This window comes from Aulonocara sp. 'chitande type north' Nkhata Bay, linkage group LG12 (assembly GCF_057382095.1).
Source record: "Aulonocara sp. 'chitande type north' Nkhata Bay isolate Kocher_YH1m ecotype deep benthic linkage group LG12, A_spYH_male_GT1.1, whole genome shotgun sequence".
Lineage (NCBI taxonomy): Eukaryota > Metazoa > Chordata > Actinopteri > Cichliformes > Cichlidae > Aulonocara > Aulonocara sp. 'chitande type north' Nkhata Bay.
Genome location: NC_141355.1, coordinates 18,864,368 through 18,882,457, shown reverse-complemented (window position 1 = coordinate 18,882,457; position 18,090 = coordinate 18,864,368). Strand labels below are relative to the sequence as shown.

Below are 18,090 nucleotides of genomic sequence, written 5' to 3'. Positions count from 1 at the left end.
TGTGGACTGATGAAACTAGAGTTATTTGGGCATAACACGAGGCCATACACGTGGTGGAAACAGAACACAGCTTTCCAAGAGAAACACTTGCTGCCCACAGTAAAATGTGGTGGCGGTTCCATCATGCTGTGGGGCTGTGTGCCCAGTGCAGGTACTGGGAATCTTGTTAAAGTTGAGGGTCGCATGGATTCCAGTTGATATCAGCAGATTCTTGAGAACAATGTTCAAGAATCAGTGACAAAGTTGAAGTTGCGCCATGGCTGGATATTTCAATAAGACAATGACCCTAAACACTGCTCAAAATCTACTAAGGCATTCATGCAGAGGAACAAGTACAACATTCTGGAATGGCCGTCTCAGTCCCCAGACCTGAATATTATTGAAAATCTATGGTGTGACTTAAAGCAGGCTATCCATGAAACCATCAAACCTGTCAAATCGTTACACTTCTCAAATATCATTGTGTTCATCTGCTATATGGTATATTTAAATGAAATTGCTGATCCAAACAACCGATGATTTATGAAGGAAAATCATGAAAATTATCAAGGGTGCTCATACTTTTGTAATAACACTGTACAACGTCTTAAATAATCATGCCCCATCTTATCTTAATGACCTTATAGTACCACATAACCCCATTAGAGCACTTTGCTCTTTAGTTAGGGCTGGATCAGGTGACCCTGAATCCTCCTTTAGTTATGCTGCAATAGGTGTAGGCTGCTGGGGGATGCCCGTGATGCATTGAATTTTCTTTTTCAGTCACCTTTCTCACTCACTATGTCTTAACAGACCTCTCTGCATTGAATCATACTTGTTATTAATCTCTGACTCCCTTCCACAGCATGTCTTTCTCCTGTTTTCCTTCTCTCACCTCAACGAGTCGTGGCAGATGGCCCGCCCCTTCCTGAGCCTGGTTCTGCCAGAGGTTTCTTCCTGTTAAAAGGGAGTTTTTCCTTCCTGAAAACAGCCTATATTTTCAAATGGATAGGTTTATACCTTTTTCTTTTTTCTGTCTTAATGACAGATGTTAACATCTGAATTTTATTGAGTCGGCCTGTTTTTTTTTTGGGGGGGGGGTTCTGCATTAGCTGGCTTCACAGTTGGAAATAACTATTATGACAACAGCCGTTATCAGCTTTCTTATGTTGCTTTTTCCGTTTCAGACACTCTTTGCGCTCATAAGGTGCCTTTCATGCATCACATGACTCTTCTTCAACACAAACTAATCCCTAGGAGGGCGATCTACACCAGAGACTTTGATAAAATGTACACTACATGCCCCAATTTTTTCCAGTTATTTATTACAATTCAACTTGTTTAAGTCCAGTGAATAGCTTGAAATGGTACAAAGGGAAGTGGTGAACTGCCAGAGGTTTAAAAAAAAGTAACGTTAAAAGTGAAAAATTCTGTACATGTCCAAACTATACAAAAGACCTTTTACAGGGAACACAAAATGGGTTAACAATTTAAAGCTGTTCTGCAGCAATGGTTGATCGAACCTTGAAAGCTGGCGCTACTAATTCCTACAGGTGTTCCAACTTTTCTGGATTACTTACAACCCCCTCTTGTCTGCACAAAAGCAGTGTTGGAACAGACTGTGGTACCATACCCTTGTGAGCATCAGGTGAACAGTATTGTATTGCAGGAAAGAGGCAAGTAACAATGGAAGAGAGACACACCATCATAACACTTAAAAATGTAGGTCTTTCCTAAAGAGAAACTGCCAAATTCAAGGTGTCAGTACAATTTCCTTCACCATCAAAGGCACTCAGAAACTGGTCCAAACTCTGACAGGAAGCCACAACTGATAATACAAAGCCACAACTGAATCAGAGGACAAGTTTCTGAGAGTTAACAGCTTGCGTGATAGGTGGCTCACAGGGCAACACTTTCAAGCACAGTTTAATAGTGGTCATAGTAAACAAGTCTCAGGTTCAACTGTGAGGAGAAGACTTTAAGTTGCAGGTTTGACAGGACGAGTGTGATGGTTTGGGGCTGTTTTGCTGGATTCAGGGTCATTGTCTTGTACAGAGTCAGAGGCACCCTGAACCAAAATGGCTACTGCGGCATTCTGCATTGCCATGCAATACCCTCTGGTATGCACCTACTTGGTCAGAGGTTCATCCTAAAGCAAGATAATGACCCAAAGTCCAAGCTAAGCCAGAATTACCTCAGGAAAAGAGAACAAGATGGTAAGTTTGAAAAGATGGAGTGTCTAGCACAGTCTCCAGACTTAAACCCCATCGAGCTGGTTTAGGATGAAATGGACAGAAGAGTGAAAGCAAAGCAACCTACAAGTGCCACACGTTTATGGGAACTTCTGCAACACATGTCGGAAGAACTTTCTGAAGAATATTTGATTTCTATTGTAGAACGAAAGCCACGGGTGTGTTCAGCTGTTATTTCTGCCAAAGGTGGCTACTTTGATCTGTCAAAAGTTTAGAATACATTTTGGTCTATAAATTGATTCAGCAATTTCTTTTTTTTTTTTTTAACTCCAATTGCTTATTTGTATCATGCTTTCATTAGAGACATTAATCTGCAGAATTTTCAATTAAAAAAAGACTGGAAAAATTGGGGTGTTCTAAAACCTTTGACTGGTAGTGTATATACAAAAGTCTATAACTGTGGCAAAAAGATGAGATTAATCCAGCAGAAAATCATTAATCTAGTGATCTAGGAAACACTGGTAAAATAAACATTGCAATTTTATTATCAGAACACTGAGTGCGCTCTCAATGCTGCTCTTTCTTCTTAAAATGATAGCTGGACATCATAGCTCTGAAACTTAAAAATGAAAACATTTAAACATTAAATGTTACCGTCCCTTAGATTTGAAGAGGTGCTCGTGAGGTTTTCTAGTTGCCACAATTCTTAGCAGTGGATACAAATCAAGTATAAAAACTTTTATACATCTTCAGCGTCACCAAATGAATCCAAGCAAAAGATCACATTTATTTGTCCATGAAAAAAAAACAACCTGCTTTTACTGGCCATAAAAATGCTGCTTGTTCTAGCAGGTCTTCTACCTTACAAGAAGTTTTGGAGTAATCATAGAGGTGAGACACATAAGCTTTTAGTATTACATCTACCGCCAGTGAAAGCTCGAGTTAAAGAAGGAACCCTTCTACCCAAAACAGAATGTTTTCATGCTAAAACAATATAATACTTTCAATATAACATTTCACATACCAAGTATATTCATTCATTATTACATGGTTTGGTACCGAATGTACCTATTGAATCCCCATTATATCCTTTAAGCCACACTATTTGCTCATGCTGGAGTTTTATCAAAGCATTTGCAGCTGGCTAGACTTACCAGCTAGACAACATTTTTTCACAGGAAAGATGAAATACAGATATCAGAGACATTGACAAATACACAGATGTTTTAACCTAATATCATAATGTCTGTCAGTATGGATTAAAGCAAAGAAGAAGTAAACAAAGTAAGAACACTATATGAATTCCCCGGGTAAGTTCAAAGAACTTGCACTCTATGTTTGAGCAATAAAAATGTTTTCACACATGAACAGACACTTATGGTCTGTTTTGCTATGCGTAGTATGGAACATGTTGGTACCATGTGCAGGCCATGTGTGATAAATGCTATATACCCTAAAGCTCCAGAGGTTATAGTACTTCAATACTTTGGCCAAGGCTAACCTGTGATTCAGTGATTTATTTCTCCACATGATCATCAACAACAGAATATTTAAAGGCTATGGAAAATGCAATAACCCAGATACCTAAAATGCAGCACAAAGCACATTTAAAACTCAGCAGTATTTCAGTGTGTAATCTTAAAATATTTGAAGCCTTGTGTTTTGCCTGTAAATCACAATTAGTATCAAAGTGAACAATGTGTGTGTGTGTAGTGTGTCTATGTATTTGGAATATCCAGTTTTAAATCTGCAAAAAATGTTGGGATGATGTGTAAAATGCAAATAGAAATAAAATGCAATGATTCACAAATATCATACAACCATGAATTAGTCACAATAAAACACAGAAAGCAAATTTATGTTTAAAATGTTTACATTTATATTAAATGAGACATTTTACTATTCAATTAGAAAATATTAGCTCCTTTGTAACTTAATGGGAACAGCCTGTCTCAGAAAGGTTGGGATGGGGGTAAGAAAAAAGACTCGATAAGTAAATGGTACTAAATAGAAATATCTGGAGAGAGATTTTGCAACTAACTAGGATAATTGGCAACAGGTTAGCAAGACTAGGTCATGAACATCTTAGGCGGAGGTTCAATAATGGCATCTAAAAAACATAATGTTCCACCATGGAAAAATTCTGACAAGTTTTAGTTCATTATCTACTGTAAATATATCAAAAGTTACCAAGAATATGAGAAATCTAAATCAATACATGATCCTCCGTCCCTCAGATTGTATTGCATCAAAAACAGGCATGGTGTTGTCACGATAATCACTACATGGGTTTAGGATCATTTGCAGAAATCACACAGTTTGCCAACCACAAATTCAGGTTAAAGGTCTGTCATTCAAAGAAGAAGCCACATGTGAACATTTCTTTATAGCTGTTTCTGTTCCTTCCTTCTAATCGTCTCCTATTTTCTAATCATAGACAGGTGTGAAATGAACTGGTGAACTGGTGTGGACAGTATGGAAACACTGTCCAACACAGCTGATTCAAATTACCAAATTACCTCCTCGACATGTTTTGGAGTTCTCCAGAGGCCTGGTAATGAACTAAGCATTTGATTCAGGTGTGTTGACCAGCCCTGGAGTTCCCCACCCCTGGTCTAATGGCTCATTAGTATTTATATAATCTGCTTTTTTTTTTTTAAATGTGCAGTGGTGTCATGAATTGTTGTGTCATCTTTTTTTTACTGTCTGATGTGATATAATCAATATGGGATGAAAAGCAAATGGTTTTATGTTCCACCAATCATCTATCGTTTATCCAAAGCCAGGTACCATAAATCCTGTATTGTGTTAAATATTGCAACCGTTTTGATGGTGCTCTGTTTTTTCAACCAGCACTAACAAATACAAATATGTTACATTGCAGAAGTTTGAAGAGCTCCATTGCTTCAAAACAACCAAGTAAAAAAATGAATTATATAATAAAACCTGTGAAAACTGGTAATCCTCCAGGTACTGAAAGTGCTGACTAACTCTCTCACACACCTCTTTTTCATGCATGTCACCACCAGCCACCACCTATAAAGACTTTGCACACAGTTTCGCACACAGGCGGTGATACATTTTCCATTGTTTTCTCTCAGTACTCGGGCAGACTGGATTTAAAATGACAATCACTCGGTGTCAACACTTTCACTAAAAGATGTTTGAAGGTGTGCACATGAGCCATGCTAAATTAAGGGTGTATCTATAGGTCAGTGTAGCCAGACAATGTTATTACAATCATTTCTACACTATGTCTGTAAATGACCTGAAATAAATTGTGAATCTGAAATCATTACTTCATCCTCTCACATGCTTTTATTTCAAGTCCACATATTTTGTTTTTGAATTATTTTTAATGCAAGAAATTTGTGGTTTTACTGTTGCCAGTGATTGATTACCTAGCGGCAATCCCTTTTTAGATAAATGCAATCATATTACAAAAACCTGGACAGATTTACCTGTGACCTGTTTTAGGGTGGGACTCAGATACGAAAAGAATTGTTTGAGTCTTTCTGGTGTAGCAATACATAGAAGTCATGCCAGCATAAACAAATTCTAAGAGTTATAATAGAGTTTTTTCTTTACTTATGATGAAATGATTTGTTAAAATATACTGTAGCAAAAAACAAAAACAAAAAACCCAACAACTGAGAAGACGGTTTCTATGCCACTACAATATCAATATTTAAAAGGAGTTGGCTTCACTTTTGGCATAGATTAGTGGCACTGTGGCTGTTATCTTTCAAAGATAAAAAATATCTTGGGTTTGTTGAAGTTGCTTCATAATACCTCCCTGGGTTGGGTTTAAGGCCAATCCAATACAAGCATGAAAAGCTGTAAGCTGTAGAAGCAAAATTGTTGACACATTTCACCAAAAGAGAAAAAAAAAAAATATATATAACCTCCAATTTTTAATCTGGCATGTGGATGTGGTTTGGAACAGGGGATGGATTGCTGTATTTTGTTCAGTAAACTTTGTGCTCTGTCATTAGGATAAACACAACCACGGCAGGAGAGCTGCAAGACTTACTTTCTCTGATGGAAGAAAAAGGATATATTTGTACATTTAAAGCACATAGAAAACTTGTGAGTGCATTTTTGCAAAACAGAAGTTTTATATATTGTTCAGTTTCTTTGTTCTCTTGTCAAATTCTTTTCCCCTGACACTGTCTGGTCTACACACAGATCTATCAAAAAGGAGGGATCAACAACAGCCAGGTCTCTTTGCACAAACACTTTTACATAGCCTTTGGTTTTGTCTTGTAGAACGACTCCTCCTGCTGGGAAGTTTCTGTGCCACAAGAAAATACCATGTTTTCTGTAACTTTTATTGTCATTATAAACTTCAAGATTCAAGAAGTTTATTGTCGTATACACTGCAAAACACAAATGGTTACACTGAGCAACGGTATTCTTACTTTGCACCAAATGCACCATAAATTGGCTGCAATGTTTGCATGCAACAAGACAAACCCCCTCTATAGGTGGTTTTCAGTAATTAGCCATAATTGTACAATATTTTATGTCAGCCATAACCATGCAGTATTTTTGAATCAGTTCCAAAAGTTTGTGATGCTGTTTAAAATGTAAATAAGAGCAGCAATTTAGAAATTTTGGAATACAACTAAAAAAGACAAAGTTAAATGGTAAATTACACTAGTGAAATACCTATAAGCATTAGGTAAATGGATATCTATGTTAATGGAAGTAAGCAACACTAGCCACCACTGGGCAGGGACGTCTAATCGTCGTAAAGCTTAGAACCTAGAAAAAACCACATATTACTTTCCCAAGTATTTATCCAATTGAAGGCTTAAGCCACTGCCATCTAACAAGCATTCCCTCAAGTATTTATACAAGAAATCACGAGAATCTTTTTTTCTATTGTGAAAGCATCAAAAAATGTTAACGATTCTACTTTCTTGGGTTTTTTTTCTCATAACAATAAACTCCATTGAACATATCTCTATATAGATATAGTTATATACTGTACCTGTCTGCTCAAAAACTACACACACCCCATTCCAGTAGCTCATAGAACAACTTTTGGCAGCAACAATGTGAAGTATTTGTTTTCTGTATGACTTTCATTCTCTCACTCATTGTGAAGGAATTTTGGCCCATTCGTTTTTGCAACATTGCTTCAGTTCAGTTCTGAGGTTTGCTGGTGTTCATTTGTGCAAAGTTCTCCTAAGGTCCCACCACAGCATTTCATTTGGAATGAGGTCTGGACTTTGTCTTAGCCACCATCATTTTCTGTTTTTTGTTTTTTGTTTTTAGACTTGCTGCTGTGCTTCTGATCATTATCCTGCTGCATGACCCAGTTTCAGCCAAGCTCACTCAACGACTGCAAGGTGTCCAGGTCTGACGGGGTAAAAAGGCTGTAAAACAAATACAAATCATCACCCAGCCATGCCTATCAGTATGACATGTTGTACTGATTTCACGTGTCCAAAGAAAATTGTTCCAGCAGTCTTGTGGTTTGATCAGCTGCAACTTGCTGCTGTGCTGCAAAACTTTTTTTTTTTTTTTTTACAGAGAAGAAGCTTTAATTAAAAGATTCTTCTCTGAAAATAATTAATATTCTGTAAATTATGTGATGTAACACTTTTTTTCTTTCAGTTTCTCCAAGCATTGCAAAATCTGACACTGGGATGAATTTGCTAAAACATGGTAAATGGTAAATGGCCTGTATTTATATAGCGCTTTACTAGTCCCTAAGGACCCCAAAGCACTTTACATATCCAGTCATCCACCCATTCACACACACATTCACACACTGGTGATGGCAAGCTACATTGTAGCCACAGCCACCCTGGGGCGCACTGACAAAGGCTACCTATCCTATCAAGTGTGTTCTTTCACAGGACTACACAGATTCCTGTTTCAGATTTCTTTTGGATGTGATTGTATTTAGTGTAACAATTTAAACTTGCAAAAGTATTGAACCACCCCTTTTTTCTTATACCTTGTCTCTAATGAGACAGAGAGTTTTGTAATTTTTTATATTGTTATGAGCAATATTTCTCCAGGCTTTCTGAAGGTCTTCAAAGTTTTTCCTCGGACATTGGCTGTCTTTTTGCTCATTTTTAATCCAGTCATTGTATCTGACCATTTGTTTTTGTATCTTTAGGCACTTTGTTACTACCAGCACATAATTTGTTCCCATCTCTGATTTGAATGTAGGAAAAAAAAAAAAAGAAAAAAAAAAGATATCACAGTTTGACAGGCATAAAATTGTTCGTCAATATTGTATCAGAAATGATCTCAGTGGTGACCCTTCCTTAAGAATGGAAACAGAGAAATCATGTACGGAGGAGGTAAAGAGGGAGGTACAATAGCAAGTGCCTACAGCCATCTGGAAAACATGGTGGAGGCTCTGTAATGGTTTTGTGCTGCATTTCAGCCAATGATGTCTGGAATTGTGAAAGCATTGATGGATTTATGAATCCAAAAAACTGCCATCAGATTTTGATTCACCATCCAACAACAGCTGTAAAGCATCTAATGAACAACAGCTTAACTTTTCAACATGACAATGACCCAAACACCAAAAGACTCCTCCCCAGAGCCTGGACCTGTGGGATCATCTTAAAGGAAGGAAAAAAGGTACCTAGCATCCAAAGAAGAGCCTTGAATGTCCTTCAAGAAGCTTGGTGAATTATTCCTGAATACTACTAAAAGAAATTACAAGAAAGCGAATGGTTGTCTGTCTCTGTGTGTTAGCCCTGCGACAGACTGGCAACCTGTTCAGGGTGTACCCCTGCCTCTCACCCTATGACAGCTGGGCTAGGCTCCCGCAACCCTGAAAAGGATAAACAGAAGCGAATGGATGGAAACTCCTTAAAATAATACAGACTCTTTGCCTTTTATACTGCACGCATGTTTGCAAATCCTTTAATAAGTATAGCAGACATTTCCTGTTCTTTCTCACAGTGTACTACTACTACTACCAATACTTAATAACAATAATAATGATCATTTCAAACTATTTTAAGTATATTTATATAAGTACAGTATAGTATAGTCTATAAAATGCTGAGTGTACCTTTAAATTACTAAGTATTTAAAAAGTAAAGAAGTACTTGTTTTATTCCAATAGTGAATCTATATAAATAATGCATGTTTTATGTGTTTTAGCCACTCACCTATCAGCGTAAATACTGAAGAAAAGAGTCACACTCCCCAGGAACAGAGATAATAAACTTAACACCACCATTGCCATTTTCTAGGAAATCTCTATAAACATGTGTATGTGAATACAAACCAAAAAAAGCATCATTTGTTTTATGCAATTCATATTTACTCCTCTGCTAACTAGTAACTGCTGCAAATACATATCATCGGTTTTTGTCGAAACACAGTTTGAAAAAAAAACTTCTCTACATCCACTACAACCTTTGCTGTCTCTCTTATATTTGTCTCCATCTAGTGTTGGAAAAGTAAATATTGCTTTCTATAGTGTACAAACATCAACAATAAATCAAATATTTACATAAATAAAACTGGACATTCACTCTTCTATTAGTATTATTTTATTATTTTTATTTGCAGATCTTACCACTGTCCACATGGAGAAAAATCATTGGATCTGCAGGGGATCTGGTGCTAAAATAAGAAGGAGTCAAATCTATATAAAAAAAAATATAGAATCATTATTATTATGTGACATAAGTGTATATTATACTTCATTTGGATTAAAAACAAATAACTGTTATAGCCAAGGGTTAAGTGTGACATGGGTAGTTTGGGTACTCTAAAGTATGACATTTATTTGTGTACAAACTGTGACCAGCTGATGTATGCTCATGCTCCAGTATTCAGTGCTCTTTGAGTATTTAGCATTTCAACAGTGAGATGAATAGACCTTTGAAAATAATTTCTCATCTTTCTCTGCTCTCTTTCTTAAATCTTTTTCCAGTTCTACACTGTAAATTTACAACTTTTTTCTCTCCTTTGAAAATTTAACAACTGCACATTTTCTTGCAGACACATTTTGTGAGACAAGCTTCACAAAAACAGTTTGTGTATTTGATGGTATCTCTTGAGCTTTATTTCAAGTTACTACTGCCACTTGCTGTTGTTACTCCATTTATGCACACTCCTTTGTCTGCACTATGAATACACCCCACGGATGAGGGAAAAAAAGATGTGTCAAAGGTGTAAGCAGTTATGGGATGTCATGTTTTTCTAATGACTGAGCAAATATCTCAATGCCATCACTAGAAGAACAACTTTAACTAAAGGTGCCAGAATACTACTTTAACCCCGATTGTAAGCCTAAACTATGTCTTGCATAAATTTATCTTATTGCAAGTCATTGTCTAAAACAGGCCCGAATAGGAGTGGTTCAATCAAAGACTTCTAAAATGGTTATGTGTTTACATGCACATACACAACACTGGGTAAATTATGGCTGAGATATTCTTACCTGTTTCATCCTGTCTGTATACATCAGATATATGACTGGAAAGAATCTCTGGTTCCAACGATTCCCCCAGATGTAGGTGAGGATTGATATTTTTATGTTGGCTGGTTTTGCCATTGCATAGCGTCTGGCTGTCAAGTGTTCTCCACCTGCTCCCCTGCTTCTAAAGAACCAGAGGCAAACGTTTTTATCTTTCAGCTTTGTGAAAACATTCAACAATATTCTCTGGCTTTTAAATACATTTAAAATAATGTAATTAAGATGCTATTATCATACGTGGAAAATTTCTTTTCTCCATCCTTAATATTATTACCTTCTTATGTCCTCTTGAAAGGAAGACCAAAGTGGATTGTTTTGTAGCAGTAAGGTGGAGCCCCTTCCCTACCACAGTGAGGTGGCCTTCTCTGGAGCATGTCCATACCTGGCTTCCTGGCTCTCTTCTATCACCATCCTTGCCACTTGCAGTTCTGAAGACACAGGGCTGCAGATGCACACCTTCATATTGCTCTCTTGGTGCAGTCAGACATTCTCCAGTGTGGTAGTTGCTGACAGCCTGGCTCTCTTGGTGCCAACGCCATTCCTGTATAGGTGAGCATGGGCTGCATTCGCCCAGTGACACTCTACCTCCTTCGGTTCCTTCTGTAACCTGCAGACATTTATCCAGCAGCTTGTTTTGAATCTTTAAGGCAGACAGCTCTGTGGATGACAACATACAAATAAAACATAAAAGAATAAATAATTAAAGTACCCATAAATTATATGTAATAAATGTGTGTTAAAAGATGCATTTGGTATGTCTGATATGCAAAAAGCTGTATATTTTATTATTTAAAACAAGGTAATATAACTGGTTAGCAGTCAGTACCAAGCCCACATGCTTACCTGTAGAGAACCACAACCTTATCTAGGTAACCTACAACTGCTCTCTGCTGTACTCATTTTCTGTGTGTCAACCACATTAACATTACTACTTAAGTGGACAAACACATGCAAATCCAGGCAAACATGGCTCAACATGCAGTTTGTAACCACACAAGAGCACTTCATTCAACAGTAAAACAACTAAATAAACAAACACATGTTTATTTTTTTGTTGTCGTTATTGTTTTAGGTTGATAAATCCTGCAATGGAGCTTCATCTGTTTAGCTCTGCAATGCTGTGCTTTGAAACCACTGACTGAACCTATGTGTAATGCATTTGAAACCAAGACTAACTGACCAAGCAGTGAAGTTCACACTTTATTACATATAAAAAAATCTAGCTGTTTAAATAAAAGCCTTTAGAGGTGTCAATCAGTTATAGTCTATAAATATGCCCTTCATTTTAAACACTGCTGTTTTTTCATAGTTCTGATGTAATACAGGAGTCATAACTGCACCTGCTTTGCTTTACAAATAGGACAAAATTCTGGTGGTTTTTGAGAAAATGACACCTGCAGACCTGTTTCTCTGTTAAACCAACTCACAATTCATTAGGTACCATTAACAAAAGCAGTGATCCCAAAAATGCTGACATCTACAAGGGAATGAAATCCGGCAACCTGCGGGTGCTGCTGTAAGCTATGATCTTTGTCTGAACCCACACATAACAGAACAAAGCCGGTCCCAGGGCGCATAGAAAGGAATGAAATGTATCCACATTACTTCAACAAAGTTACAGCTACAATAAAAAAAGGTCTGGAAGAGCATGAATGCTGCGAACATATGATAGTTTGACAAAACTAAAACATTTTAACGTAAAAATCAATGGTTCAAACCCTGTCAGCGTTTTTTATCAATATATGTACGAGCTTTCAGTGAAAACAAGAAATTTTGGGCATGACCTTAAACTTCTCACCCACAGTTTTTGTTTGTATAGACAGATTAAATTTATTATCTCTTTTATCAGCTTCATCCATCCATCCATCCATCCATCCATCTTCATCCGCTTTATCCAAGGCCGGGTCGCGGGGGCAGCACTTGCAAAATGCCTTTCAGCTACTTAAGAAATGTTTACAACAGTTCGAACAGCTAAAATTAAAGCTGTTTTTTAAAAATAACAGCTATATTACTGAGGTAAACAGCGACACATGTTACCTTTGAAAATGATGAAGAGGAAAAAACAGACGTTCAGTAGCACTTTTCCCATTTTGGTGGCAGGCGAAAGTAGCCTATCCTATGGTCATGTGCTTGTGTTGTCTGAGCAACAGCAGCAGGTGGGAGGAGCTAAGCATTCACAATATCAATAGATGAGCAATAAATACAATAAATAGTGACCATGTGACACTTTTTAATCCTCTTAAGGAGGAATGAAATGTTTAAGTATCATTTAGATTTCTTTGTTTGCAATGAAATGCTTCACAACTGTCCAGAGGAGTTTAAACTATTCAAGATCACTCTTACAAGTGCTGTCCCTATTCTCCACCCATGACTGGCAGACCTTTTTACAAATGCTAACAGTACAGTTTCTCCTTCCACTAGAAAACCATTGCAACCGATACCACCTTTACTGATAAACATGCAATGTTTGCCACTGTGGCACACATGAGTTATTGCCTGCAACCAAGGTGCTACGACTCCATGGAATACTAATTAGGTTTAAAGGGGTGTAAATCTGTTTTAGCAAGACAACAAGTCTTTGAGGAATGTTTGTGGGGCTGAATGGTTATGTGGTGTTTTTCTCTGTAAAGATTCACCACATAGGATGCTATCGGGATAAAATTCCCTACTCCCTGCACATAAAAACAGCTGGAGCAAAACATTTTTTGTCCTGTTTTCAGCTGATAAATGTCAGGCTTATGATTCAAAATTATTTCCTACTTAATGATCTTTAAGCTTGGGTATAAAACATGTTTTGGTAAAAAGAACAAAAAAGTTTGTTGCACATATGAACCAATGAATCAACATGAATGAATAAAGATCTAAATTAAATGTTAAAATATTCAGTTTTATCAAACTTTAATAAGCTTATATTTATTTTTATCTTCAATGGGGGACGCAAACACAATACTAGCACAAAAAGTAGGCAATGCATGTTTTGGCCTTTGAAAAAACAAAAAATAAAAAAAGCAACATCAGTGGAGGATGTCAATTGGACTGGAGTTGTTCACCATAACTCCTAAAAGCCCAGCTCTATGTCACATTTTCCGATACATGTTACCCACAAAAAGTCAGAAACATTATGGTACATCTTGAGACAGTCTGGGACCAGGAATATATTCATATGTAGGATTTACAAAATGTCTTGACACATGCTCAATTATCCAGGTTAGGAATCCCAAAAAGTATATTCAGTTCATTTCAAGGTAACATTCTCAGTACGAAAAAATGTCTGAACAATTATCCAAGTGTCTAAAGAAATTGCTTACAGTTTATTTAAGGCTTATTCGCTTAATAAATCCAGTTCAGCTTCTACAGTCATTCATTCATTCTGATGCTGGTAAATGGACAAATATAGTGGAGGTTCTTCTCCATGGAGAGCAGTAGGGCCTGGATGTTGCACAGATGGTGCTATGAAAGCTGGAACTGAACCCTGTGAAGCAGCTCCTTGTGGCCACTGGTTATAATCACTTGTTATATTTGCATGCTGAGTGGGATCTGGGGTGGGGTATTGATAAACACCTGACCCTGTGAGTATAGGATCCAATCCAGTGGTGAAAGTAGAGGATGTGAACTCGCTGTAAGCTGGAGACTCAACTGTCTCAGGCCCCACAGCCTCACGACTCTGAGCTGGAGCAAATTTAGAAGGAAGGATGACCAGTGGAAACACCACCTCTGGGTCAAGGGCAAAACTAACGTCCAGATACACCTGGGAAACAGTCAGAGATAAAGAAACTTGTAAAGCATTATAATCTGCAATAAAGATGTTGTGTTAAGACACATATTTACTTTTTATTATTTATCCACAAATGTTTGCAAAAAAGCAGGTTCATTTCTGAGGTAATACAAATCATGTATTGTTTCATACCTTTATGTAATATTCAACTGAGATGATTTCACAGTTATGGAGGGTGGGAATGGCATCGCTGGGAACTTTCAGCTGGCAGGAGGCAGTTTGCTCTGAGTTTGGACGGATAGTGTCTCCGACCATTTTGAACAGCGTTTCCTTGCTGCTATTAGTGTTGTCCTGGCAACTGTACACAGTTACCTGCTGAAGTTTGAATTTGAGCCTTGTGTTCCTGGAAGAGGAGTTGCAGATTTTGGCGACAACAGACAAGGTTTCACCTGTCAAAAGCAAATATTAACAATAAGCTGCATTTTTATTTATTTTTTTAGTCTATCAACATTTGCTAGAGCACGTTGCAGATACTTTACCTGGAGAACAAACTCCTCTGTTAATGGTAGCACAGATCTGGACCTGTCCCTTGCAGAGACCACTCATCTTTTTACGCACTGAACTGGACTGTGGACACTATAACAAACCAAATAAACATTTTTCCAGATCAACTAAATGCCTCATGTGGAGAAAATGCAGAAGAAAATACCTCAATGTTGTTTTTAGGCTTCAGATCTAGTCCAGGTAATCAACGCTGAATTCTCTTGTATGTTACATTTGCACTGTTGGTATGTTTGAACTGATGACTATCCCCAAGATGTATAAACAAAAAACTTTAAAGTGTAAAAGGTAATTCAGGTTTTTGAATCTGAAACATTTTTTATTGAATAGTTAGAACACATTTTCCAAAAATCTGATGTTTAACACATGTCACTCTAGTGTTTACCATCATTTGAGGAGTGTGTGGACAGGACTTTGACACAAAGTTGATCTCTTTTAGCACTTTCGAAGGCAGTCGCCATCTCCTAGATACCTTGGCTTCAAAGGTGTAGACAATATTTCCATGTTTTCCCTTAAAGGACGAAGGCATCCTTCTGTATAACAGAACTAATTAGGAATGCATTCATTTGCAAAAGCAAGATATGTATTAATGTTGGATGCTGCAAATTCTCACTTACCCCTCTGGGATTTTGAGCCTGAACTTAAAGATGTGCACTCTTTTTGGAAGAACAGTCCCTGCAAGAGTCGTTTGATTAACATTTGATCTCAATCTCATATTCTCAAAGTTAACTGTTTTCTTTATCTCTGCTACACTATTTAACCCATTGATACTTCCTTTTGTCTGGCTTTTGTTTTGTTTGGAATTACAGATAAAAGTGTTAATATTTTTTAACTATAGCTGCCAATAACAGATAATAAAAGACAAGTTAACCAACTTGAATTAGTTCAATCTTTTTTGTGGTTTGACCTGGAATCCTATCATGCACACCTCGATAACATGTCTTTATTTATTCATTTATTTATTTAGATTTTTGTTCTTATTATTTTGGGATATATCTTTCCTCAGACTCTTCACTTCATAAAAAGAAAAAAAAACTTTTTTTTTTAAAGTAAGGAATCTAACTGTAGCAATTTTGCTTTTTAATACAACACATTGCCAAATTTCCTGATAAATTTCATAGCTACAAACACCTTTAAGTACAACAAACTCTGTTTGACTTTGACATCCTACCTTCATCGTTTTCTGCAACCAAGTATTCCTTCACTTTGAAATATCTCCTGCGCGCACTTTGCAGTCTCTCGACAGGTACACCTACTTCTGTCCATTCTACGTTAGCGTCCCCTTTGGCTTTTATATAAACGCTCTTGACTTTGACTTCTTTTGTCAGTCTGAAACTGACTGTACCCACTATAGTATCGCCTTCAGAATAACTGCTGTTGTCACTGATTGTTTCAAAAGTCACATTTAAGTTCTTTATCGGAGACATTTCAGAGCCGAGTGAAATGCAGAGCGTTTTTCTAGGAACTAATAAACTGAAGCAAGATATGACAGGAAGCTCCGCCTAAAGAGTGAGATCGTAATTTATGATTCTACCCAATATCACAACATCTAAATATCATATAAAGAGAAACGTCATATATTTACGCAGTTTAGGGTGATGTGAGAAAAACTACCAGGCCACAAACGATGTTCACAAGAAGAAGATCACATTCACAGCAAATTGGCAGGTTTTTAAAGTATATTCCAGTAAAACCCCGAAACCTATTAAAATATGCTTATGATGTACTGGTAATTGATCGCTAGTCCATCTGTAATGGACTAGCGATCAATCAAAAACTGTATAGAGTATTGCAAATTTCACCCCGTGACAACAGCGATAGGCTCCAACCCCGGGCTAAGAAAATTGAAGGATGCTCTTATAAACTTTTGCATCACCAAAATCACTCGTCGGAGTCAGACTGGGCAAAAGCATTTGCCGTGTGATGCGAGCATTGGGTATCGGTATGATTATTCGGAGATATTCCGTCCCATTCAGCAGAGAGAGTTTGTTTTGTTTCGTCAGCAATGATTCAGATTCGTCCCATTTGGGTGTTGAAACGAAACCATCGTGTCCTTTGTGCCGAATTGCGCTGAATTCTGAGACGTGGACTGATTTTGGCTCGCCCGTGATTATGCGGGAAAAGACTTGTTTCTAAGAAAGTCTGCATGCAGTTTGGTCTGAACGGTTAAAAAAAAAAAAAATCAGTCGAAACAATTTAACTCTTCCAGATTGCAGTGTAGATTTTAGTGTAAATTATTTTGTGTGTGTGTGTGTGTGTGTGTGTGTGTGTGTGTGTGTGTGTGTTTATTAATTTATATTATTTAATTTAGTGTTATTCGTGGTTTTAGTGCTCCCTACTGATCTGCTACTGTGTGTTATATCCTTAGTTTCTAGTCTTTAGGTTTCTGTTACTGTGCCCCATGTTCACATGTTCGTACATCTCCTATGACCCCCTGTCAGTCATGTGTCCTGGTCTCAGTGTCAAGTCGGTGTCTTAGTCTGTCTCATGTTTCCCGTTTTATTTTGATGGCCTCTCGTCTAGTGTTTAGTCTAATCAGTTTTGCTTCCTCCCTGTCTCGAAAATATTATGGCAACACTGAGAAGGCAAATCATTAAGATGTGTTGTGAGATACAGGTGATGGTGTTTCTGTCTTAGTTCTCTAAGCAGAACTTCAAAAAGCTCAATTCTTCTGGCCAGTTCTTGTCTGAGGTTCAGACTAGGAAGAACGTAACTATAATATTGAACCTGAAATATGATCCCCCCACCCACTAGGGAACCACTCTCAGCTGTGGGTTCACCTTCTTCTGCTGAACTCATAGAGCAGCAAACAACCAGTGCAGAGAAATACCGTAGCATCACTTTCATCGCTCACTCCTCAACTCCTGTGAACCATAACAAGTGTGGCCTCTCTAAACATCAGTAACTAAGAAAACATGTAGGTAAAACAGTAGGTATCCTACTTATTGCTGACTTTATTATTATTATTATTATTATTATTATTAATAATAATAATAATAATAATAATAATAATAATAATAATAATAATAATAATAATAATAATAGTAGCATTGTGCTTGGGTTTTTAGACTCTACCAGTTACACAGATGTCTCTTCCTCTGGGCTGTTTAAAGGGGCAGTTTATACAAATGGCCTTTTAAACAGCCCAGTTTATCCAAAGTTGTGTATATACC

At 37.2% G+C, this 18,090-nt stretch overlaps 2 protein-coding genes across 2 annotated transcripts; both read right to left on the bottom strand.

The window, feature by feature from the left end:
* Positions 1-9,718: 9,718 nt before the first annotated feature.
* LOC147317255 (uncharacterized) lies at positions 9,719-12,746 on the bottom strand. The gene is made up of 4 exons (XM_086313082.1): positions 12,679-12,746; positions 10,916-11,298; positions 10,606-10,765; positions 9,719-9,804 (listed from the first exon to the last, which is right to left on the bottom strand). The coding sequence occupies exons 1-4, from the start codon at positions 12,728-12,730 to the stop codon at positions 9,719-9,721; spliced, it is 681 nt and encodes a 226-aa protein (XP_086169208.1). The 5' UTR covers positions 12,731-12,746.
* A 1,065-nt stretch (positions 12,747-13,811) lies between these two features.
* LOC147317254 (arrestin domain-containing protein 3-like) lies at positions 13,812-16,344 on the bottom strand. The gene is made up of 6 exons (XM_086312886.1): positions 16,089-16,344; positions 15,535-15,592; positions 15,303-15,450; positions 14,896-14,992; positions 14,549-14,805; positions 13,812-14,389 (listed from the first exon to the last, which is right to left on the bottom strand). The coding sequence occupies exons 1-6, from the start codon at positions 16,342-16,344 to the stop codon at positions 14,003-14,005; spliced, it is 1,203 nt and encodes a 400-aa protein (XP_086169012.1). The 3' UTR covers positions 13,812-14,002.
* Positions 16,345-18,090: the final 1,746 nt, after the last annotated feature.

Coding starts and splice junctions, on each gene's coding strand:
- LOC147317255 (XM_086313082.1), bottom strand. CDS start 12,730: ATGGGAAAAGTGCTACTGAACGTCTGTTTTTTCCTCTTCATCATTTTC. Junction 11,299..12,678: donor CCTCTTCATCATTTTCAAAG/GTAACATGTGTC, acceptor TGTCATCCACAG/AGCTGTCTGCCTTAAAGATT. Junction 9,805..10,605: donor ATACAGACAGGATGAAACAG/GTAAGAATATCT, acceptor TTTTTTATATAG/ATTTGACTCCTTCTTATTTT.
- LOC147317254 (XM_086312886.1), bottom strand. CDS start 16,344: ATGTCTCCGATAAAGAACTTAAATGTGACTTTTGAAACAATCAGTGAC. Junction 15,451..15,534: donor AGGCTCAAAATCCCAGAGGG/GTAAGTGAGAAT, acceptor TCTGTTATACAG/AAGGATGCCTTCGTCCTTTA. Junction 14,806..14,895: donor CAGAGGAGTTTGTTCTCCAG/GTAAAGTATCTG, acceptor TGCTTTTGACAG/GTGAAACCTTGTCTGTTGTC.